The sequence below is a fragment of the Melanostigma gelatinosum genome (assembly GCF_949748355.1).
Source record: "Melanostigma gelatinosum genome assembly, chromosome: 10".
In the NCBI taxonomy this organism is placed as follows: Eukaryota; Metazoa; Chordata; class Actinopteri; order Perciformes; family Zoarcidae; genus Melanostigma; species Melanostigma gelatinosum.
Window position 1 is genome coordinate 7,308,933 of NC_136643.1, and position 20,564 is coordinate 7,329,496.

Here is a 20,564-nt window from a genome sequence, read left to right on the forward strand (position 1 = left end):
TGTTTCAGACACAAGGGGTCAGCATTGACAGAAAGATCAAAGAAAATACATTTATGGTCACTGATCAATAGGTCCTCACAACGGGTATTATCAATATCAAGACCCCGTGAGAACACAAGGTCCAAGGTGTGACCAACCCTGTGAGTGGCGCCAGAAACATGTTGTGTGAAATTAAAAGATTCAGTAATATTGAGAAACTTAGTGGCTATACAGTCTGTGGTATCATTGATATGCAGATTAAAATCACCAACCAGAAGCACTTTGTCTAGCTTGATAATAGAGGTCAGAAAGTCTGTGAACTCTGATAAAAACTGACCTGCAGGACCTGGAGGTCGGTAAATTAAAAAACAGTAAAACGGCTTTAGTCGGCCCACTTTAGTGAGCTGCAGCTCAAAAGAAGCATAGGATTCTGTGCTCCCCAATTGGCAGGAAAGCTGATTCTTCCAGACCACGGCGAGGCCTCCACCACGGCCTGTCAAACGCGGTGTCCCAACATAAGAACAGTCCACAGGGCAGAGTTCATTGAAATGGATGCATTCCATATTCCGTTGCCAGGTCTCGGTCAGAAATAAAAAAGCCAAATTATGACTTGTGAACAAGTCATTTAAAATGTGAGCCTTGTTTGTTACAGAGCGTGCATTAATCAGACACATTTTTATGGGGGAAGACACTGTGTCGTCATCAGCACAGGAAGCTTTGGGGGTATGTGCAATAGGACGGATCACTCGTGCAGCACCTCGAACCCGACCATAACTAGGGTGTGAGCGCGAGTCTGTGATTCTCACGGGAATGTTCATGGGTCGTGGAGTGGAAGAGGAGAGAGTAGTAGGAGACCCTCCATGCCGCCAGGGGGAGCTAGTGTTGCTTGTAGGGGATGAATGCGGCTGATGAATGATCGTAGAGGAAGAGTGACAGCGGACAGGGGATCCAGGTGTAAACAGTCAATCATGTGAATGGGAGTGAACAGCATGCTGTAAATTAGCCGCTAGCAGGCGGCTACCCAGCTTGTTAAAATGAATACCATCCTTCTTAAAAGCGGAAGAGCGGCCCCAAAACAGATTAAAATTGTCAATGAAGCTCACGTTGTTGGTCCTGCAGGCGGCCTGGAGCCAGGTGTGGTGGCTGAGGACTCTGCTGAACCGCTGTGATCCACGGCCGAGTGTTGGACTTGGACCACTGATAAAAACAGACTGTTTAAAAAGCTTAAAAGATTTGTAAAATCCATCTTGGTCAACTCAGACTGGTGGAGGGCTATATCGTTAATTCCCACATGAACGATAATTCGCCGAATGGAAGACGGGAGGGCGCGCATCAGGGCAGGCAGTGTCAGCAGGATGTCTTGAGCCGTTGCTCCGGGGAAACAGTGTGTCTCCGCGTTGAAAAAACGGGTGTTCCTGATTATTGAGTCCCCGACTATCAGCATCGTCAGGGCGAAGAGGGGACGAGGCGGCAACACTGCGCGTGCAATACATGTGGATGGAGGCGAGGATTCAACCAGTGGTGGCGGAGAAGACGAGCAAGGACTGAGAGAACGGGCGACCGAAGCTCGCCGCGGTGCTGGTATAAAGCACGGTATGGAGCGGCGTGTCCTGGGGCGAGAGGAGGGCTCAGGAATGACTGACGTAGGGATGTCAGTGGACCCAGGGCTGTGGGTCCCCCGAGGTGGCAGCTGGGATGATGTAGGAAGCTGGGAGTCCGTAGTCAGAGGAGGGAACTCACGCAGGTCAAGGGCGTTAAATCCATTATTCAGCTGGACATCGAAGCCATGGGGTGTAGGAGATGAGCGTCTCCCTCTCCGGCTGCCGCGAGCACAGACCAGGGACCAGGGCTCGTGATGTGATGGAGTAGAGCTGACCAGGGCTTTAGGCTTAGCTCCGAGCCGTAGCCAGGAGGCCTCAGGAGCTGCGACCGGAGGAGGTGCCGCGGCAGCAGGACTGGAAGCGATGGACTCATGCATGCGGTCGCTGGCTGTGTCAGTCTGTGATGGACCGAAAATGATGGTGTCCATGAGGTTCTCGGCATACTGGATCCTGTAGAGCGTGGATATTCTTCCCTCCAACTCTGTGATTTTATCCACCAGGCGGGCGCAGCTGACACAGTCGGATGGAGAGGTGAGTGAAGCCATAGCAGATCAATGCAAAAACAGTTCTAGTTCTAAAAAAGTTCTAGTACGTGTTGGCTGACATCATACTATTAGTAGATCAATTAAAACTAGAAAAAAGGGGTGAAACAGACACGATGCACAAGTGAGCTGGATCAGGTGACAGGCAAATTGGAGGGAAAACAGCAGCAGCCATGAATGTTGAATGCACCTCTCTGCAGTGTCTTTCCTCCTCTCAGCACCTTGTGTCATGGTGCAGCTCAACTCAGTCAGAATGTATTTTGATTGGCTGACCTGAATTACCCATCAGCCTCAGCTGGCTGTTAAATTTCGTGCTAGTCACGTGCTCGCCCACTGACCAATCACAGCACACTGCACATACGCCCAACATGTCAAACTAAAGATCTGATTGGTTGAACACGATGACAATCAACAATATCGTCCCCATGCACTTTAATCTGCACTGGCGGTAGAGCCGAGTCTGCAGGCATCTGGCTGTTCTTACATAGACACACAGAGGTGAGATCTGAGAGCAACTGAGAGCAACTGAGGAAGACAGTAGCTGTGCAATGAGAAAATAAGGTAATGGGAAAAATATTTTTGTAAATTATAATACATGTAGTGCATTTAAGAAAAATTATTAAATTATAAAATAAATTATAATTCTTTTTTTTCTTTCTTTAAAAAAATTATATAAATAGCTTTGTGATTCTGTTTAGGCCAGCAGAGGGGGGGGAGTGTTAACTGTTCGCGCAAAAAATGTTTGTGGTTACACGTTTGGACAGATGTTGATGTCTGCACTGTCTACACAATCAGCTAAATGCCATCAGCTTGGGGATTATCACAACTTTTCAGCCAGAACACACTCAAGGGAATGTGTGTGTGTGTGTCTGTCTTTGTGTGTTGGTGTGAGACCCTACCCACCTGCTTCCCCTCCCTGCATCCTGGTAGGCCTGCCTGATGTCTCTCAGTGTTTCCATGGCGTTTTGGAAACAGAAGGGGATTCCCTTATCTGCTCCAGACACACACACACACACACACACACACACACACACACACACACACACACACACACACACACACACACACACACACACACACACACACATACACACACACACACTCACCTGAATCCATCGTATTCTCTTGGTGTTCACGCTAACACACACATTTAATACTCAGTTACCACATTTCTGGCCCGATAGAAGCCAAATAATGTCTACATCCAACCGATTTGTTCGGAAAAGTAAACAACCATCACTGATACAAGAGAAATGCTCACATCACAGAATAGTAATCTTGAATAGGAACAAAAGGAACATGATTTCAAACTGCAGTTCCTTAACTATAAAGTGGGGGTTCATAAATGCTAAAGAACAATGTCACTCTGAGCTTTCTGAAATTCATGAACCACCCGTTCTAGATGTCAAAGTTGCATAATAACAACAGAGAGTGCCTTGATAACCACTGGTGAGTGGGTGCAAACTTGCATCAATTGTTTTCAAGTAAACCTGCTGCTGCTGCTCATATAGAACATATACAATATCAATATTCGTCTACAACATTTGATACACGTCACAGACAAAACACATTACCGGTTTCTGAGCCTGTTGGTCCACTCTGCTCCCATATCGAGACTAAAGGATTGAATTAGAGAGTTCCTCTCTCTGTTTATTTCAACCTGATGAATACGCCTTCATTCTGTTTGTGCTCTCCGTGTTCTCGCCACGTTCGTTCCTCTTTTAAAGATCTGCTCAGTCCCCTCTGCGTCTCAACCACGCTGTTGTGGCTGGGGCACAAGACCGGCAGGCAGGTTTCTCTGCTGAGAGGTCGTATTGTGTGCGAGACCCCTCCCACCCAGTCACTCCCCCCTAACTCCCTTACCTTTAGAAGGTGACCTGATCTGATGGCCTATTTGGGAGCTGACCGGTGTATTTCTTCGTCCCTATGAAAAGCCAATCGTTTGACATGTTTTAAGTAGACAGTTGGTATCCAAGAAACCCACGTCACCTTTTTGTGTTCTCTCTTTAGCCCTTTTTTCCCTTCTATGGACTGAAAATAAAATTTTGGTCCTTCTCTAACAAGCCCAAAAAGAAAGTTTTTACTCTTTCATCAATAGTCCTAGAAAGAGTCCATACCGTGGCTGAGGCCTTTACGATGGTCAGACAGAGGAGGGTACCCTGGAGACTCCAGCACTTCCTGGAGAGAACAAAAGTGAGCAATTTATTATATATCCCAATCTTTAAAAAAGACAGCCGGTAGAAGTACTGAGCGCCAGCACTGAGGGACCTCAGTGTGATTACTCAAAATCAAGTTGAAGTAAACACTGCCCTGATCTCATTTTGCTTTAATTTCCTGTGTTCTCATTGAGTCTGTGAATACTTTCTCAAAACTCGTCCGGCATGTAGGCCAAGAAGATATTACAAAATCGAAATCAAAACAACCCACAAAGGCACGCATTTAATTGTTCCATTTGTTAGCGTGATGGAGGTTTTTTCTTTTTTCATGTTCAGAGGTCAAGGCATCATTTTGAAGTCCACTTAAACATGACAATTTGAATGATTTTTGAATTGTTCTAAGTTAGCCCTTGGAATGAAGTGTATTTTATTTTTAGTAGTTTTAACACTGTACGTGTACACACACATTAAAGTTGAGTGAGCCAGTGGGCCTCTGAAACACGTAAAGGTCTACCACCTGCTCCTCTCTTCCAGCTAAGCAGCTGCCCTGCTTGTCCGCTGTATCTATAAGGACCCCATAATACGGTAGTATGGCAACTAAGTGTCAGCTACCCAGAGAGCCCCTCCTCCTCCACACACACACACACACACACACACACACACACACCTATGAACACACTTATCTACAGCCAATTACTACTCCCACATGTTTGTCTTCTGGGTGACCTCTCACTGCCAGTCTGTATGTCTGTTAATTGTGGCTACATGAGAGCAACAAGCCACATTGTGAGCCACGCAGATTTCTGCACTTGCACACACACGTTTAAATACAGCAGATCATTATCAAGGTGGATCATAAGAGTTTTGTTGTCATTTAAGAATAATGTTCAATAAAATGACTGACAAGCAACCTCTTCCCCCAAAGGACTTACCCCTGTGTGGCTATATAGTAGAAAGGTCTCAGCTCATTTAAATCAAGATTGAAGACCTTTCTGTATGCTGCTGCCTTTAATTGAACCACATTCAATTAATATATTAATCAATTTACTGCATTTCTGCATTTTACTACTGAATTTTATTTCTTACACTGTTTCTTTAATTGTTTTTAAATCTCCTTTTCTTTTGCCTTATGTTTTGATGCTTTTAATGGGTTTATGTGAAGCACTTTGAATTGCCTTGTTGTTGAAATGTGCTATACAAATAAACTTGCCTTGCCTTAAAACATTTTTTTTTGTTTGCGTAATAAAGACACAAATATACCTTCATAACACGCCCCCTCATTGTTCATCAGTCATGTGATTGGACGCTGCAGCCGATCGGACTGACTGACTGGAGTTTCATACCAGAGTGAAGACAGATCACAGAATAAACTCAAGCTTTATATTTGATTAGGTTTCTGATTCATCATCTGGTTTAAATAAATGTTCATTGTAGTCTGAACAACAAAACAACCACAAACAACTTTCTACATTTATTAGAAAGATTTGTGTTTTCATGATCTGTTTCCCTCAATAACTTTATTATGAATACAATTAAAGTCAGAGCGAGCTGGAGAGCCGAAACACTTTTTACATCATTCCTGAGTGTTTGATGAGTTTTATCATTTAAGAGAAACAATAATCATATTCTGGGTTATTTAATGATGCCACAGTCACAATTTCAAAAGGTACAGACACAAATAATTCATAAATAAGACGATCGCATTCCGCCGGTAGAAATGGATCCTGAGCTTATAAACAGAACACAGGACAGGTTGTTAACAGACTACAGAGAGAAACACCTCTACAGTGGTGATCACTGTGTGTCTTTGTTAGTTATTAGTATTATTAGTTACTATTATTAAGTACAGTGATCATGTGAACAGACACAAACTCCTCAAAAGTCTCTCCAGCTGTTAAAGCCGACTGACAGCTGATCCAGCTGTGATCAGCTGATCCTCCGTCATCAGAAACAGACGTAGCTTCACGTGACGCAACTGAGGAAAGGACGTCTCATGTCTCTTAAAACATATTTCCTCGTTCATCTCTCCTTGCGTGGTTTCCTCCATGCATCCCTGGTGGGAGGGACTAAGACGCAAGGAAAGGACCCAAGTGAGGGAAATGGGGATGCAATTAAGAGACTTGGGTTATACCCAATGTAAGGAGAGAGGCCCGAGGTCCTCTAGGTCAGTGATTCTTAACCATGGGGCACCACGATTGGGCCGCGAGCGCCACCTAGAGGGCCGCAAAAGTTATGATTAAGTTTTGAAAAAGAAAAAATGAAGACGACAGTGGTGCCATACCCCCCCCAAAAAAAGTCTAAATGTGTGCGCAAGTACAATCCTGACTAAGTCTGGCTTTGTGAACGGAGGCAACGAGGTAGAGCCGAGGGCTCAGTGTGTGGAATGTGGGCTAATGCTATCAAACGAAGCACTGAAGCCTTCAAAAATAAAGCGACACCTAGCGACGGAACATCCAACGCTCGTGGGAAAGCATGTTGGGCTTCTTGTTGTGTATGCAGGTTTACATACACATGATAATAAATGTCTTTGTGAACATCACATTGTATCATCTCATTTATTTGACAAGGGTTTTGCCTGTTCAACTCTGCGATGACGCCGGCGTCCTCGATCCCCTCCCCTTCCGTTCCTACGGCTTGCTTACGCAAACTACGTCACAAAACATGGCCGTGTTTGGTATCCCTGCATGCCCAAAATCCTCATCTTTGCAAAGAAAACATAGATTTTCTTTCATTTCTTATGGATTTTTCACAAAAGGAGCCCAAACACACACTGTCCAAAGTCACCATAATCGCTGCAAGTCGGGTCTTGCAGCATTTCGACGGAAAAAGACACATTACAGACCCAACAATGTGCTAGCACAGGGGTGTCAAACTCATTTTCAGTCTGGGCCACATCAGCATCACGGTCGCCCTCAAAGGGCCGGTTGTAACTGTAAGACTGTATAACTAACTATTCCCTAACATATTGTTAAATAACTCTCTCTGCATTTGATTATTGTTTATTCAAGTGTAAAACTATTGTACATGCAGTTATATAAATATAAAATGATATTTAAACACATTTCTGTTATTATAACATAAATCATTTTAATTGAGGGTTAAGAAACCCACATTACTCTATCAATAATCAAACTATTAAAGAAAATAACAAAGACAAATATCAAACAAGTTATTCCATGAACTTTGTTCAAAGCTATTTGTGTCACCTCTCTGCATCACTAATGTCCCTCCCTGTCGTCGTACTGTGCATGGCAGCTACATCCAAGAGCTCCTCACTGAGAGTCAGGTCTTACAAACATAGATAGATGCGCTGTATCCATGTTGTCTGTCCTTTCATCAACAGTTAATTAAAAATACAAATACCTGCTCGTCTCTTCGGCTAGCTGTGTTGTTAGATTGCTGCTAGTTCATGAACTCGGTCTGCGATGGTGTTTCTTCACAAACTGACATTTGTAAAAGTCTGTATCCGGTCGGAGCACTGCTCATATACCTTTAGCATGCAGTGGGCTGTAGCTTTTGTAAATATATTCTGCTGTGATGGCAGTCTGCCTTTTAATTCTTGGACAATTTTATGTTTTTCTTGGAGGCTAAATTTAGCTCCGTGTTTGGTGTCAAAATGCCGACGTAAATTGTATTCATTCATCATCGACACTGCCTCATAACACAGAAGACAGACCGTTTTTCTCCTTGAAGCACAAACATGTATTCGCTTTCCCATCTTTCATTACATTTTCATCCCTCTGCATCAATTTTTCTCTTCGTGGACATTTTGGGATTATTTGTCGATCTTTTTCAATTGTTGGAAAACCGCTTTTCGGGCTGTTGCCGCTCCTGTCCACCTGTTGTGATCGTTTTGATGTCGGTACACAGACAACATGCTATCTCATAATTTCAACTTTCTATCTCATAATTTCGACCATGGGGATACTTTTATTTTGAAGTCTAACTTTTAATTATTTTTCCAAAAAAAAAAAATCTTTTTTTTTTTGGTTTTTGCTGGCGGATTCACGGGCCACATAAAATGACATGGCGGGCCTTGAGTTTGACACGTGTGTCCGCTACTTACATACCACGTCTTCGAAATTATATATATAGTTTTTGCAATTTGCAAAGGCTAAAAATAAAAGGAAAATACTATAATATCAAAATGTAAAGGGAGAAACACCTTTAGTGTGTCAGAATATCATTTGGTTACCATGTGTCCATTTGGGTCTCCAAATGTCCTTTTAGAGCTCCGCCTGGATCTCTTCATGGAAGAAACTGTAAAATGGTCCAATCTTCTTCAAATTTGAGGCAGTTGTTCACTGATAGTGTAGTTACAGCCCTATACTGTCCTTTACCTGTACATATATGTACGTTTGGTGTACGTATGGTGTTTGGAGCTGTTTGGAGCTGCGCTATGCTAACCAAGGCAACTACACGACAGGACAAGCTACGTGCTTTTGAACAGCAGCTGTGGTAAGTCAACTGCTTTTGCGTTTTTACATCTGCAGTAGCAGTAGCAGTATCGTGTCATCTTTATGAATAATATGAATGGCTCGTGCTCTAGCGCTGCAGTGTTGCTGGATTGATTTGTTGCTTTGTTGTCATATACATATATGTGACTGGTTCTTGTCATTGTGTTAATTACATTGATTTGGACTATATGCATTGTCCGTTAATTACGAAGCATCCCGTCATGCGCGGGGTTGTTGTCCGGACAATTGAATCCGTTCGGGCTGTTGTTTCCCCTCTAAGCTAATTAGCTTAGCCCCCCTGAAGACATGTGCGGTACCGCCGCCTCAGCTGTTTTATGTTATTGTTCCGGGTTCAAAAGGTCACCGCCCGTTGTCTGTTCGCAGTCCACCGAAAACATTATATTTCCCACAATTTAAGCTTCTGCATTTTCCAAATGCACTAGTATTATTCAAACGTATTGTTCGGTTCGTAAGCCTCGCACCGAACGGTTTAATACGAATACGTGATGTTACACACCTAGAAACAAATAACCGTAGCTGTGGTGTCATAATGACCTTATTCGGAGATGGCTCAAGGGTAGTAGGACAGCACAGAAGGCCCAGGTATAAAATGCACGGCCCGCCACGGGATTATAGTTATTTTTGAAATAAATGTGAGAATGTATAAATCACTGGATAATCCCTACTTTCCCAAAGCAGATCACATGTGCAGTTGTAATCAAGATCAGTATTTTCCCACAACATTAAAGCAGAATTGATGCAACTTGAGGCAACGTAAAAAGCTATAAACACAACACTGACATGTTTTCAACATTTGGGGTTAAACTTGCTAGCACTTGGCTACATACACATCTTGCAGACACAGAGTAACATTATCATTCATTAGAACTTGAGTTTTTGACCACCTGACGAATGTATTCTTTCCATTTTTAGCTTTGTTTTGGCCTCCACCAACCCCTGAGAGAAAGGTTTGTAACTTTAGCTGCTAAATGCTCCAATATGTTTACTAGCTAGTCGTTAACTCTGTCTGTCTGTTGTTTGGTGCTAACCAGGTATAGCGTACAGTCAGTCTATCAGAGCTATTTTGATGAAACAGCTGCCCAAGTGACCCATTTCACATTCTATATAGTTATTTAATGTTATTCGAAGAAATAATATTTTGAGTAGCTTGAAATTGGGAAAGACAAAAACTATCGTCCACTAACTCATGCTAATTGATACATGCTTCTTCTGTCCGGGTGTGATCAAAGTGTACTGTTTTTTTTTTGTGTGAGTGTACATGTGTACCTGTGTGACTGAGGGCCTCAACCATCATATGAATGATCTCCTCCTTCAGAGGGCTGTTAATGTTTGCAGCGTAGTAGGGAGCACAACAGCCGATGTGGTCGCGTAGCCGCAGATCACTGATGGAGAAGTTTAAAGACAGAAGACAGTTTCAGGCATTTAAAAATGTGTTTCCGTTGGCAGATGCATTTCCATTTGGTGTGTTCGTGTGGTGCGGAGTATTTTCATTCAAGAATCAACCTCCTTTGCATGCTGGTGGTGAAAAAGTTTGTGTGTCTATTTACTTTTCTGTACAGTATATCAAACGTGCATGAATGTGTGTTTTCTTACACCGAGAGTCCCAGTAGTTCCTTGAACAGTTCCACAGGTCTGTGTTCCCATGGTAGCAGTGCAGCCATGCCCTCGACAAGATCAACGTCCCTAACAGCAAGCATCACAGCCGTCACACCGTCGCTGTTGGGAACATTCACATCCACCCTGTCTGACTGAGCCTGGACAAGCAGACAGAGAAACATATTACAAACATGAATAATACATGGGGCTCTATAGAACGTATTTCGAAGTATCTGTTGAACACGGTGGATGTTTTGCGAAATCGTGATGCCTCTACACAGCAAAGCCCGGGTTATCAGGAGTTAGAACAAGTCTCGCATAAGGTTGTACCTGTTAAACAGACATGCTTCTGTGGTCAAAAACCCTCTGTTGCACTGACGTGTACGGTTGGGCACACACACACACACACACACACACACATACACACACACACACGCACACACACCCAGGCGTGCTTCTCGGTTCATGAGAAGTGCAAGGCTGAGCCAGCAAGTTCACACAAAGAACGAAGATGGAGGCTTAGAATTGCCCGGGAGATGAGGGGCGCAGATTGCACTTACGATTCATCCGGGATGCCGGGGGCAGGGGCACTTGAACACGTTTTGGCCATTAAAGTAGTTAATCATTATTCTAGAGAATAGTAGAGACTTCAAGACAAAGTCACAAGACCGAGTCAGCAGTTCTAGGAAGTTGGTAGGGCGTTAAGGTCATTAGTTAGGCCCCGGGGTACATATAAATAAACATACCCTTGACAGTAAGGTCACTAAAAATGCTGACGGGTACATATAAAGACAAAAGCATACCCGGGTTTCAAAGATCCCGCTGGAGTAAGGGTTTTTGTGTAATCAATCAAGTAATGTTTGAAATTCTGTTTGAAGATATGTTTGATGTGATGTATAAAAATCCATTTGAAGTCAGAGATCTGAGCCCCGGACGAGTATAAATAGGGGCAGTTTGAAACAGCAGAGGAGGTGTGTGGGGGAAACCAGAGAGCGGTGTTGGTTGATGGTTAAACGCTTCTCAGTAGATTGAACTCTGTCTGTAAACTACTCTGAAGAGGTTTTTGAATACGTAGGTGATTTTTCCGTATATTTTTCAGTTAACAATTTTTTTCTCTGTATTTTGGACCAAGAGATTATACTTTGATTTGAATACAAATAAATAAATAACGAATTAGTATTTTCGATCGACTCCATTTCTTCAAATTTCCAGAGAAGCCATAAGGAAGTGGTCACACCTCGTCGGACCTTCCTCAGCCCCTGAGGTGAGTTTGAGCGCCATCCAGCACGGCACACTACTGATTGCATTCTTGATATGCTCCAAACACACTGATACTTATTCTAATTAGTTTCGCTCTAGTTTAAGAAATGACACCCGGGAGAGACCCGCTTGCGTTTGAAAGAGCTTTATATCTGTTTGGGCTCTCAAGCAGGATCTTATCAATTACGAAAGGATTAAGAAAAATCTAAACAAAAGTAAATAAAAGAGACAAGTAAATACGGGACTCTTATAAAACCAAAGGCTAGTCGGAGCGACGGACTACACTGTCCATGTGAGTTACTGCAGATCGATTCAGATAAGACAGTAAGCCAGCCTTCGACCGGGCTGGTTGTCGGCAATTAAAGAATATTCGGTACAAGACTAGAGCCCGGTAAAGGTCACTCTTAGAGTAAAGCAGTGCGCGAGGCAAAACAGGGAGAAGAATTCGGGAACCCTTCTTCCCCAATATCTCCCACAAGGTCAGGTGTGAAAATCATATAGGGAACGAATTAAAAAGCGTGTCCCCTCCTTCAAGCCAAATCTTAAGGCACCAGGGGTACACACAGGGAGGGGCCGACTCCTCCGGTCACGAGTCACGTGGAGTCGTGGTCCCTCTGGTGGATCGCAAGGGTTGATCTATCGCCGGCAGAAACTCCTGACTTCTGCGCATCAATGTTGGCACGGAGCTAAATCTGCTCAAACCTTTGTGCGTTTCACACGAAAGGCCTCCTATTTGCTTATTACTAATTATTTCCAGATAAATTGAAAACATTTACATAAGGAATCTAGTTTTAATAACTCAAATAGAAATAATTAAAAAAAAATTAATTAATTAATTAATTTTTCAAATTTGTTTTATTATCGAATAAAATAATTAAAAATCGTGAGGGGTCACCCCCCATATCACGTAACATATCATACAAAGTGCTGAGGTTACAAAAGGGGGAAAAACGCACCATGCAGCCTTTGCATAGCTTCGGTTTGTGGTCTCTTGAAATTTATAACATTTTTTTGTTTTATTTGTGTTCACACATCCACCGCAAACACATGTTTTAGTGATTATTTAAAGCTCCTGCCAGCTTCATTTAAAGTCTTAAGTATTTCTCTACAACATGACATATTCATGACTTTGTGTTGATCAATACGGAAGCCTTGAGTGGCAAGTGAGGAAGGAAAAGGTGATCTATTTTGTAAGCCTGTGTTTAAATACATTTTAATTCATTAAATATAAAAAAGAGAACATATATACGTGGTTTTTTATCTTCTCTCTTGTCACTGTTTATGTTGTTATACTCATTTTGGCCACAGGGGGCTGAAGGGATAGTGGTGCACTTCAGAAATACCGAAACGAGTATTGCAAAGGACACCTGACAATTAAAAAAAGTCCGAAAATAAATGACCAGAATTTGTTTTTTTCTCACTCACCTCTCAAGGCTTCCATAGAAATAAATAAATAAAATTTAGAAGAAAAAACATTGTGAGTCAATATCTATAAAGACATCAGACGTCAAAGCTGAGTTAGTCTACCTCAACAGGGCTGTCTGGGTTTGATCAGAATTGATTGACCAAACCCAGACAACCCATCAACTGTCATCAGATTCTGATTCAAATGCTGCTCCATCCTGATTGGGGCACGGAAAACCATGACACACCAGTGAGAAAACTAAGCCTAACCCTAACAAGCAAACAAACAAAATAACAAACCAACGTTAGAAATGTCTCACGTGAAATACTAGAAAATCTTGTGTTGCTGTATGACCTCATCACTAACCGTACAAATGTGATTGAGCAAATCTGGTTTCAGGACCTTTAAATTTAATTATCATTTTGGTTTTAGAAAATTCATTACTTAAACACCTAAAGAAAAATCAATGTGATGCAGCAGTGAATACAGTTTGGCGGCATACAGATAGAAAGCACAGAATCACACGTTATTCACATGGTGCCTCATTGGATTATACTCATTGTCTGAATGAAAAGCACCTGATGGTATGTCTCACCAGTGGTGGTCCGTCAGGGCCTTCAAGGCCTTCTCTGCTGGCCTAAACAGAATCACAAAGTTATAGCTATTTTATAATTTAATATTTTTTCTTAAATACACTACATGTATTGTAATTTATAAAAATATTTTTCCCATTATTTTATTTTCTCATTGCACAGCTACTGTCTTCCTCAGTTGCTTTGCTTTCAGTGCAGCTTGTTTTAAGTAGAGTTTTTATCCAATCAGATTTCACCCTAATGTCTCTAGAAAAGAGGCCCCAGGCCTGCAGACTCACAAGTGAATCCCTTTGGAGTTTAAGTGAATGGGGACGATATTGTTGATTGTTCAACCAATCAGATCTTTAGTTTGACATGTTGGGCATATTCTTTGACGTGCCAGAGCCTGCTAGCCGGCCTATAGCTACGTCAGCATTACATGCAGCTCAGTTTTCAGGTGCAGCTCTGCAGTAAGGTGCAGCGTGTGCTGTGATTGGTCAGTGAGCGAGCACGTGACTATCGTGAAACAAAACTTAATGGCAGAGGCTTAGTCGGAGTAGTGAGAGTTCAAATTGAAAGATATGGAAGAAATTATGACAATTTTTGCATTTTGCTTGGTATAGATTTTCTATTTTTTTTTACCTAGCTTTGTTTTTTTAACACTCAATGGCTGAATAAGGAGGAGACACAAATTTAGTGGCGGAGTTACTGACAATGCCTTTCTCAAGAAAGGACATTTCAGGAAAAGCTGGACATCGTAATAAATGGTCAGTCAACGCCACAGCTGGCAGCCTGACTCAGCCAGGAAAAGGATTTGTATGAACGGTATTTCTTGCTGACAGCGTCGGAGAAGCGTTGCACATTTTATGGCTGGGAATTTGTTTAATTTTAACTGAGCTCTTGGTGTTTGGAGCTACGCTGCGCTAACCTGAGGACACCATAGCATTTGAAAACTTTTGGAGAGACTCAAGTGGATCTACAACTCAACGACAGCTCCACAACCGCGGCCCGATGGTTGGTCTGCGCCGGCCGGCGGGCGCCCCGGCAGAGGTGGGATCCCGGCCCCACTGCGAACCTGCCGCAGCAGATCGGCGAAATACAACTGGGGTGGCTCGACTGTCATCACTGGCGTCCATGAATCGAGAACTTCTTACTGGAACTGAAAGATGTACATTTAAACTCTTTAAGTTTCGGTAAGTGACAAACTGCGTTTGTTTTTTTATATAGTAACGTTACTGTTCATTTGTCTATCGTGTCGTTTTTATGAATAATATTTGAATGGCTCGTGCTCTTGTGTGGTGGAATGCGTGGATCCGCTGCTCGATTGATGTGTCATAATGAGGTTATGAGGAGGTAATTCAACTGTAGTAGGACAGCACAGAAGGCCCAGCCCAGGTATAAAATGCACGGCCCGCCACTGTGTCTCACATTTCCAGTTACATAAGGAAATCGGGAGACGTTTATGTCCTTAGCTGAATAAAAAACTCAGGAATACTATTTTTTTTAAAATGCAAGCTCCCCATAGTCTGCAAATTGTTGCCGTTATTCTCAAACTTTTCTGAAACATTTTAATTGAATCCCCAAATACCCGTCTTTAGATGTTTTCAGTCACGGATCTTAAAAAATGTAATGACAAAACTATGACCAACAGATGTGATCCAAGTTGGACAGCACATATAATTATCAACAAAATCCCCAGATGTGTTTTGAAACATGAACACTTAGTTGTCGCCCTTTGTTGTCGTTGCTCCTCGGGGGAAGTCTGTGTGGGAGTCTCACCAGCATGTGCTGTAAGGAGTGCAGGTCTCCTGCCAGGCGGCCTGCAGCAGCTGCGCCTGGGGAGGCAGGTGAGGCCTCGACATCCACCCCACCACTTTCCCCCAGAGCTCAGGAGGGCTCACGTGGAGCGCCGTCTTTCGGCTGCAGCTACACAGGGTCGCGTCAGCCCCGGCCCCCAGGAGCCGCTGCACCACCTGTTGACAATACAAAGAGACAGTTGGTAGATATTTACCTGTGAGGCTACATAAATTCTCATTGAAAAAAAAAAGGGGAAAAAAGAGGCAAGACTCAGGTCACGTGGGTCCCTCGTGTGCATGAACACATGTTGTTATTGACAGGAAGAATACAGCCTGTCTGACAAACATCGCTCACCTGAAGGAATTTTCTGGTGAACAGCGGAGAGAATGTCATATCTGTTAAGGTAAAACCGGTAATTGTCATGACAATAGATGTACCCATCCCTATACCTCAGTCATGCCTGTGCGACATGTGGACAAGTGGACTGGATCCTTCCTCCTCCTCGTCTTCGGTGTCGGAGGCCTCTGGCTCCACCCGGCACTCTTGTCTACGGCTCATAACCGGGACTTCTTCGTTTCCCTCCAGCTGCTCTCTCTTCAGCACCTCATCGACACTCCTGTTCTCTCGTCTCTCCTCGCTTCTCTCCATGGTTCTCAGGTTGTCAGACGGATCTGTGTGAAGTGCAGTGTCTAAGCCGGAGGTCAGAGAGGACTTGACCCTTTTAAAAAAAAATTTCTGTTGTAAAAAAAAAAAGACAAAATTAATGATTACCTATAAACGCTGCGCTGAAGTGTGTGATCCGGTTCTTTCAGCTCTGTGTCTTTTCTGGTCTGTGTGTTTGTGTGAACATCACAGTGATGTAAGTCTCTACAGATCCATAAGTCCCAGCAGACGGACAACACAGACAGAGGGCATGATAGGAACTATTCTATCACATTATTACTGCTGGTGAGTCGCAATAATATACATCACTGTGCCAGTCCATCAATGCATCAATGTGACTGCTGTCCCACACCTTTATGGTTTGGTTTCTCAAACAAGCACACACAGTAGTCAACATGTCGTTGTATTATGCTCTGCATTAATTGATTTATTCAGTCATTCTTCAGCAGCAGTAGTTGTGCCATGCCTCATTTACCTTTTGTCTGTCTTTGGCTGTACAAAAGTAAAGGCAACAATGTCAAAGAAATAATCTAAGGACAATAGTGCAATATATTCATAAAGAATAGATGTCAGTAGGCCTTCATTTTGTGATTTGGAGGTCAAAAAACATCAAAACGTGACTAAATTTGGTTGTAAAGTCAGAGTTTATCAGATGTCTAGATTACATATAACCGTTGTTCAACAGTATTCTGATGAAGGTATTTACTTTTTTAAATATATTTTTCTAATAACTCAGATTCTTTGTCAGAAATATTAAATAAGTCTATTAATATGTGAAATATTATCTGCATGGTAGACATCTAATCAACTTTAACATTTGAAAAACATTTTTCCCATCGATTGATCGTGTAAAATATTTGATCACAGCTCGATGTCCACAAGACCTGACTGAACTGATGACAGGACAATTCATTTACATTTAACATTTTCCGAAAATTCAGTACTTTATTTTAAGAGCCACATTTTTCAAAAGCTTTCTGCTATGTATTGCTTTTTTTATCCAGCCCATCAAGAACATTTATATATTAGAGCATGTATTATTTATAATTAATACAGTTCAATTTAAAATCTGCAAAAATAAATATTGTTTCAATATTATTCATTGAACTTTCATTATTTGATTTGACAGTCAGGTGAGTAAATGCAGACAATTGCACACAATTTGAGCATAGAACTGTGTTTAGTAGCTATAATAAAAGTGTTCAATGATTCATATTTAAGAATTCATAATTAGTCATAATCATAAGGGTTTTGGAAATGCATAATTAAGATAAGCATAAAGTGTTTTAGGATTAGCAGCTAGAAGTAAAATTTGAGACATGAAGCTTTTGCCAAAGTTGCAGAAGTTTAACGTTTATACTGAAGGATTATCATAGAAGGGATTAAACCATAACTGACAGTCATTGAATGTGTTAGTAAACTCAGGGACAGAAAGGCAGACAGGCGAATACGCTCCTGGAAGTTAGCCAATAGGAATTGGGATAAACGGAAGAGGTGTTTCGAATGGATGTGGGTGGTTTAATTTCAAGTCTTTTTCTCTCTCGCGTGATGGCTCTCAGAGGACGGACGGGTTTTATACCTGAGGAGCTGAGTTGAGTTTTTTGCAAACGGGGTTTTATTGATTTAATATTTCATGAAATAGTGTACTTCACTGTAAAGACTGTACTTGCATCAGTGGAATTAAATTCCTTTTAATTGTAAACCAGTCTTGGTAGATTTCTTATTGCAGCGTGTCGACTGTAAAAAGCAGCCGGACACGTGCTCTGGCCTCCTACGCTGTAGAACAGACTCAAACTTCCACAAGATGGCACCCCAGATGGGACTCCCTCACCGGGCTCGCGGCAGCTGGGGGCTGCGTTGGTCAATCAGGCATCCTGGGCCCAAATCATTGGTTCGCAGAGCCTTTTCAGGAAGTCTGTAAGGTAGACTAGGACACTTAGGGGAAGTCTGATTGACTAGCGCCGCCACGAGCTAGCTGTGCGGTGCCGGTGTGGAACGAGCCGCGAGGAGGCCACGTTCCACTGAGGTAAGCTACGATTTACAGTCTGAAGTATGGTGAACTAAGGGACTAGTCCAGTGTATACAGAGGTTCCTGAGAATAAAGAAATTAAAGACAGACAGCACTGTAATTATATCATCACATTGGAATCTGAACTGGCATTGCGCATACTGGGAGTCTCCTTGGCCTAGCGTGAGCAGGGCCAGGTCTTGAAGATAACGTGTTCAAAAGCAGTTTTTGTAGCTTGGCGAACTGAAATATCGTGGCTTTGAGGGGCTTAGGGGTGCAATCCTTTGTGGGCTTTGTCCACGAATTTTGGGTCTCGCTGCTAAAGCTGTTTAGAGAAGCTAATGCTAGTGTAAATAAAATATATTCATTCACTGTTAAATAATATGCGCTATACTTGTAAAGCTTATATTGCGGAGTTGTGAGGTCACTGTAAGTAGGTCAAAAACGCCGAATGGGGCATTCCGTCACCCGTTCGTACGATAGAAACAGATACAGTGGCCCTGAAAGTAACGCTTGCTTAAACCACCAGATTAGGGCAGAAACTGCCATCGAAATGAGTAGGAGAAGAGCTCTTTTTATCTATTCACACAGAGACTTCGAAATAGTTTAGAACTGCACCCTTTTCTTTTCTGCACCTTAAGTGTTAACAATATGCTGTACATCAATATTTCACACACACTGACGTTCCAGAGAAGGCGGGTTCCGGACGTGAGCCATTGTGGGTGACGTTGCCCAGTGCTCCATCAGGCCATTTAAATGCTAAAAAACAAATCCGCCTCTGCTTTGATTTTGACCAATGGCTCCACAAGGGGAACCAGATGGACACGCCTGCTTACTCTGTATAAGCGCTTTTAGGTTTCACTTTTGCACTCTTTGCCTTTGCTAGGGTCCGTGCACGTTTAACTGCTGGACATAATACTTCTGTCACAAATAAATGTTATTGCTTGAATTGAGCTAAACGCCTCGATCTCAGTCTGTTCACTCGTTCTTCATTCTTAACACTAGCGGGAGTTAGCTTCTGAGTCTGCGGGTCACAAGTGGTGATCCTGAGGTCTCTCGCGTGCGTTTGGCTATGCATTAAAATAAGAGATCATGTGGATGATTCGGAATAAGTAGAATAATGGGCTTTTGGGGGAACTAGACGGACTGGGGGAGTGTTTGTGTAACCGCTGGCAGTTCAAAACTCGCATTCATATACACAAGGATCTCAGGTCTGGAGGAGCCAATAGCCTGTTAAACCAGAGGATTTAAGGTTAAATAAAACCGGACAATAAGTCCAATAATACGTGTGACTAGTCTGTGTTTTAGCAGCGTGGAAATACGTTTAAAATGATGAATAACATTGCATGATCTGTAGCCGCTGTGTGAGGAGCTAACGCTAGCTACGTGTAGCTCCGGTCTTTGCGGTACTATGTATGTAAAATAAAAGTGCTTATAAAGAAAATAGCCGGTGGATTGTGAGAGGAGACAGAGGGCGTATGAGTGGAATTAAAGTGTGGGATTTTGGTGAAACGTGTGTGTGTGCGTATGCTTTATTAGAAGCTTCGCTTCGTCGTTAGCATAGCCATTAGCATAGCTGCTGGCAAAGGCTAAATGTCAACAGGAAGTTGGGTGGCGTAGAAGGACAAAACGCCAGGAAAACCAACTAGCGGTGAGGAGGAGTAACTGCTGGATAATAACAAACCTAGTGTTTCGAATCTGTAATTACATTAGTACTAAAACAGTCTGACATCTGGTGGCTTAGAGGCAATCACAGCCTAGTTTTATAATATTACAAGAGGTTCGCCACCCAGGGGATTAATAGATAAATTAAAATAGATAAAATAGAGTCAGAGTTTTTAAAGATCATTTGTCTGTAAACTGCTCTGAAGGGGTTTAAACACTCTGGTGATGTTTTCTTATATTTTTCAGTTAACGATTTTTGCTCTGTATTTTTGACCAAGAGATTATACTTTGATTAACGATTTATTCTCTGTATTTTGGACCAAGAGATTATACTTTGATTTCAATGCAAATAAATAAGTGACGAATCGGTTTCTTCGACCAAATCCTTTTCTTCATATTTTCTTGAGAAGCCAGCCCAGAGAGGGGTTACGCCTCAGCAGATCCCCTTCGGCCCCTGAGGTAAGTTGTGTTTGATCCAGCTCGGTACACCACTGATTGCATTCTTGACATGCACAAACCACACTGATACTTATTCAAATTAGTTTCGCTCTAGTGTAAGCAATGACACCCGGACGAGGCCCGCTTGTGTATTAAAAGAGCTTTATAACGGTTTGGGCTCTAAAGCAGGGTCCTATCAATTTCGAAAAGGTTAAGGAACAATGTACATTAAAAGAAAAAGTTAATACTTGTATAAGACCGACTGCTAGTCTGAGCGACCGAATTACACTGTCAAAGTGAGTTACTGTGGGTCGATTCAGACGGGACAGCAAGCAAGCCATCGACCTGGTCTGTGTCGGCAATTGAAGAATATTTTAGTGCAAACTTAAAGTCCGGTAAAAGTC

The 20,564-nt window shown here is 42.5% G+C and overlaps 1 protein-coding gene across 1 annotated transcript in view; it reads right to left on the bottom strand.

Moving 5' to 3' along the window:
• map3k19 (mitogen-activated protein kinase kinase kinase 19) overlaps nucleotides 1–16,034 on the bottom strand; it is a gene marked incomplete at both ends in the record, with an annotated part of 28,906 nt that extends 12,872 nt beyond the window's left edge. The window contains 4 exons of the mRNA XM_079276594.1: nucleotides 13,613–13,654; nucleotides 15,369–15,562; nucleotides 15,741–15,753; nucleotides 15,847–16,034. Coding sequence (XP_079132720.1) covers nucleotides 13,613–13,654; nucleotides 15,369–15,562; nucleotides 15,741–15,753; nucleotides 15,847–16,034 — 437 coding nt within the window. The remainder of the gene's footprint in view (nucleotides 1–13,612; nucleotides 13,655–15,368; nucleotides 15,563–15,740; nucleotides 15,754–15,846) is intronic.
• Between the last annotated feature and the right edge of the window lie 4,530 nt (nucleotides 16,035–20,564).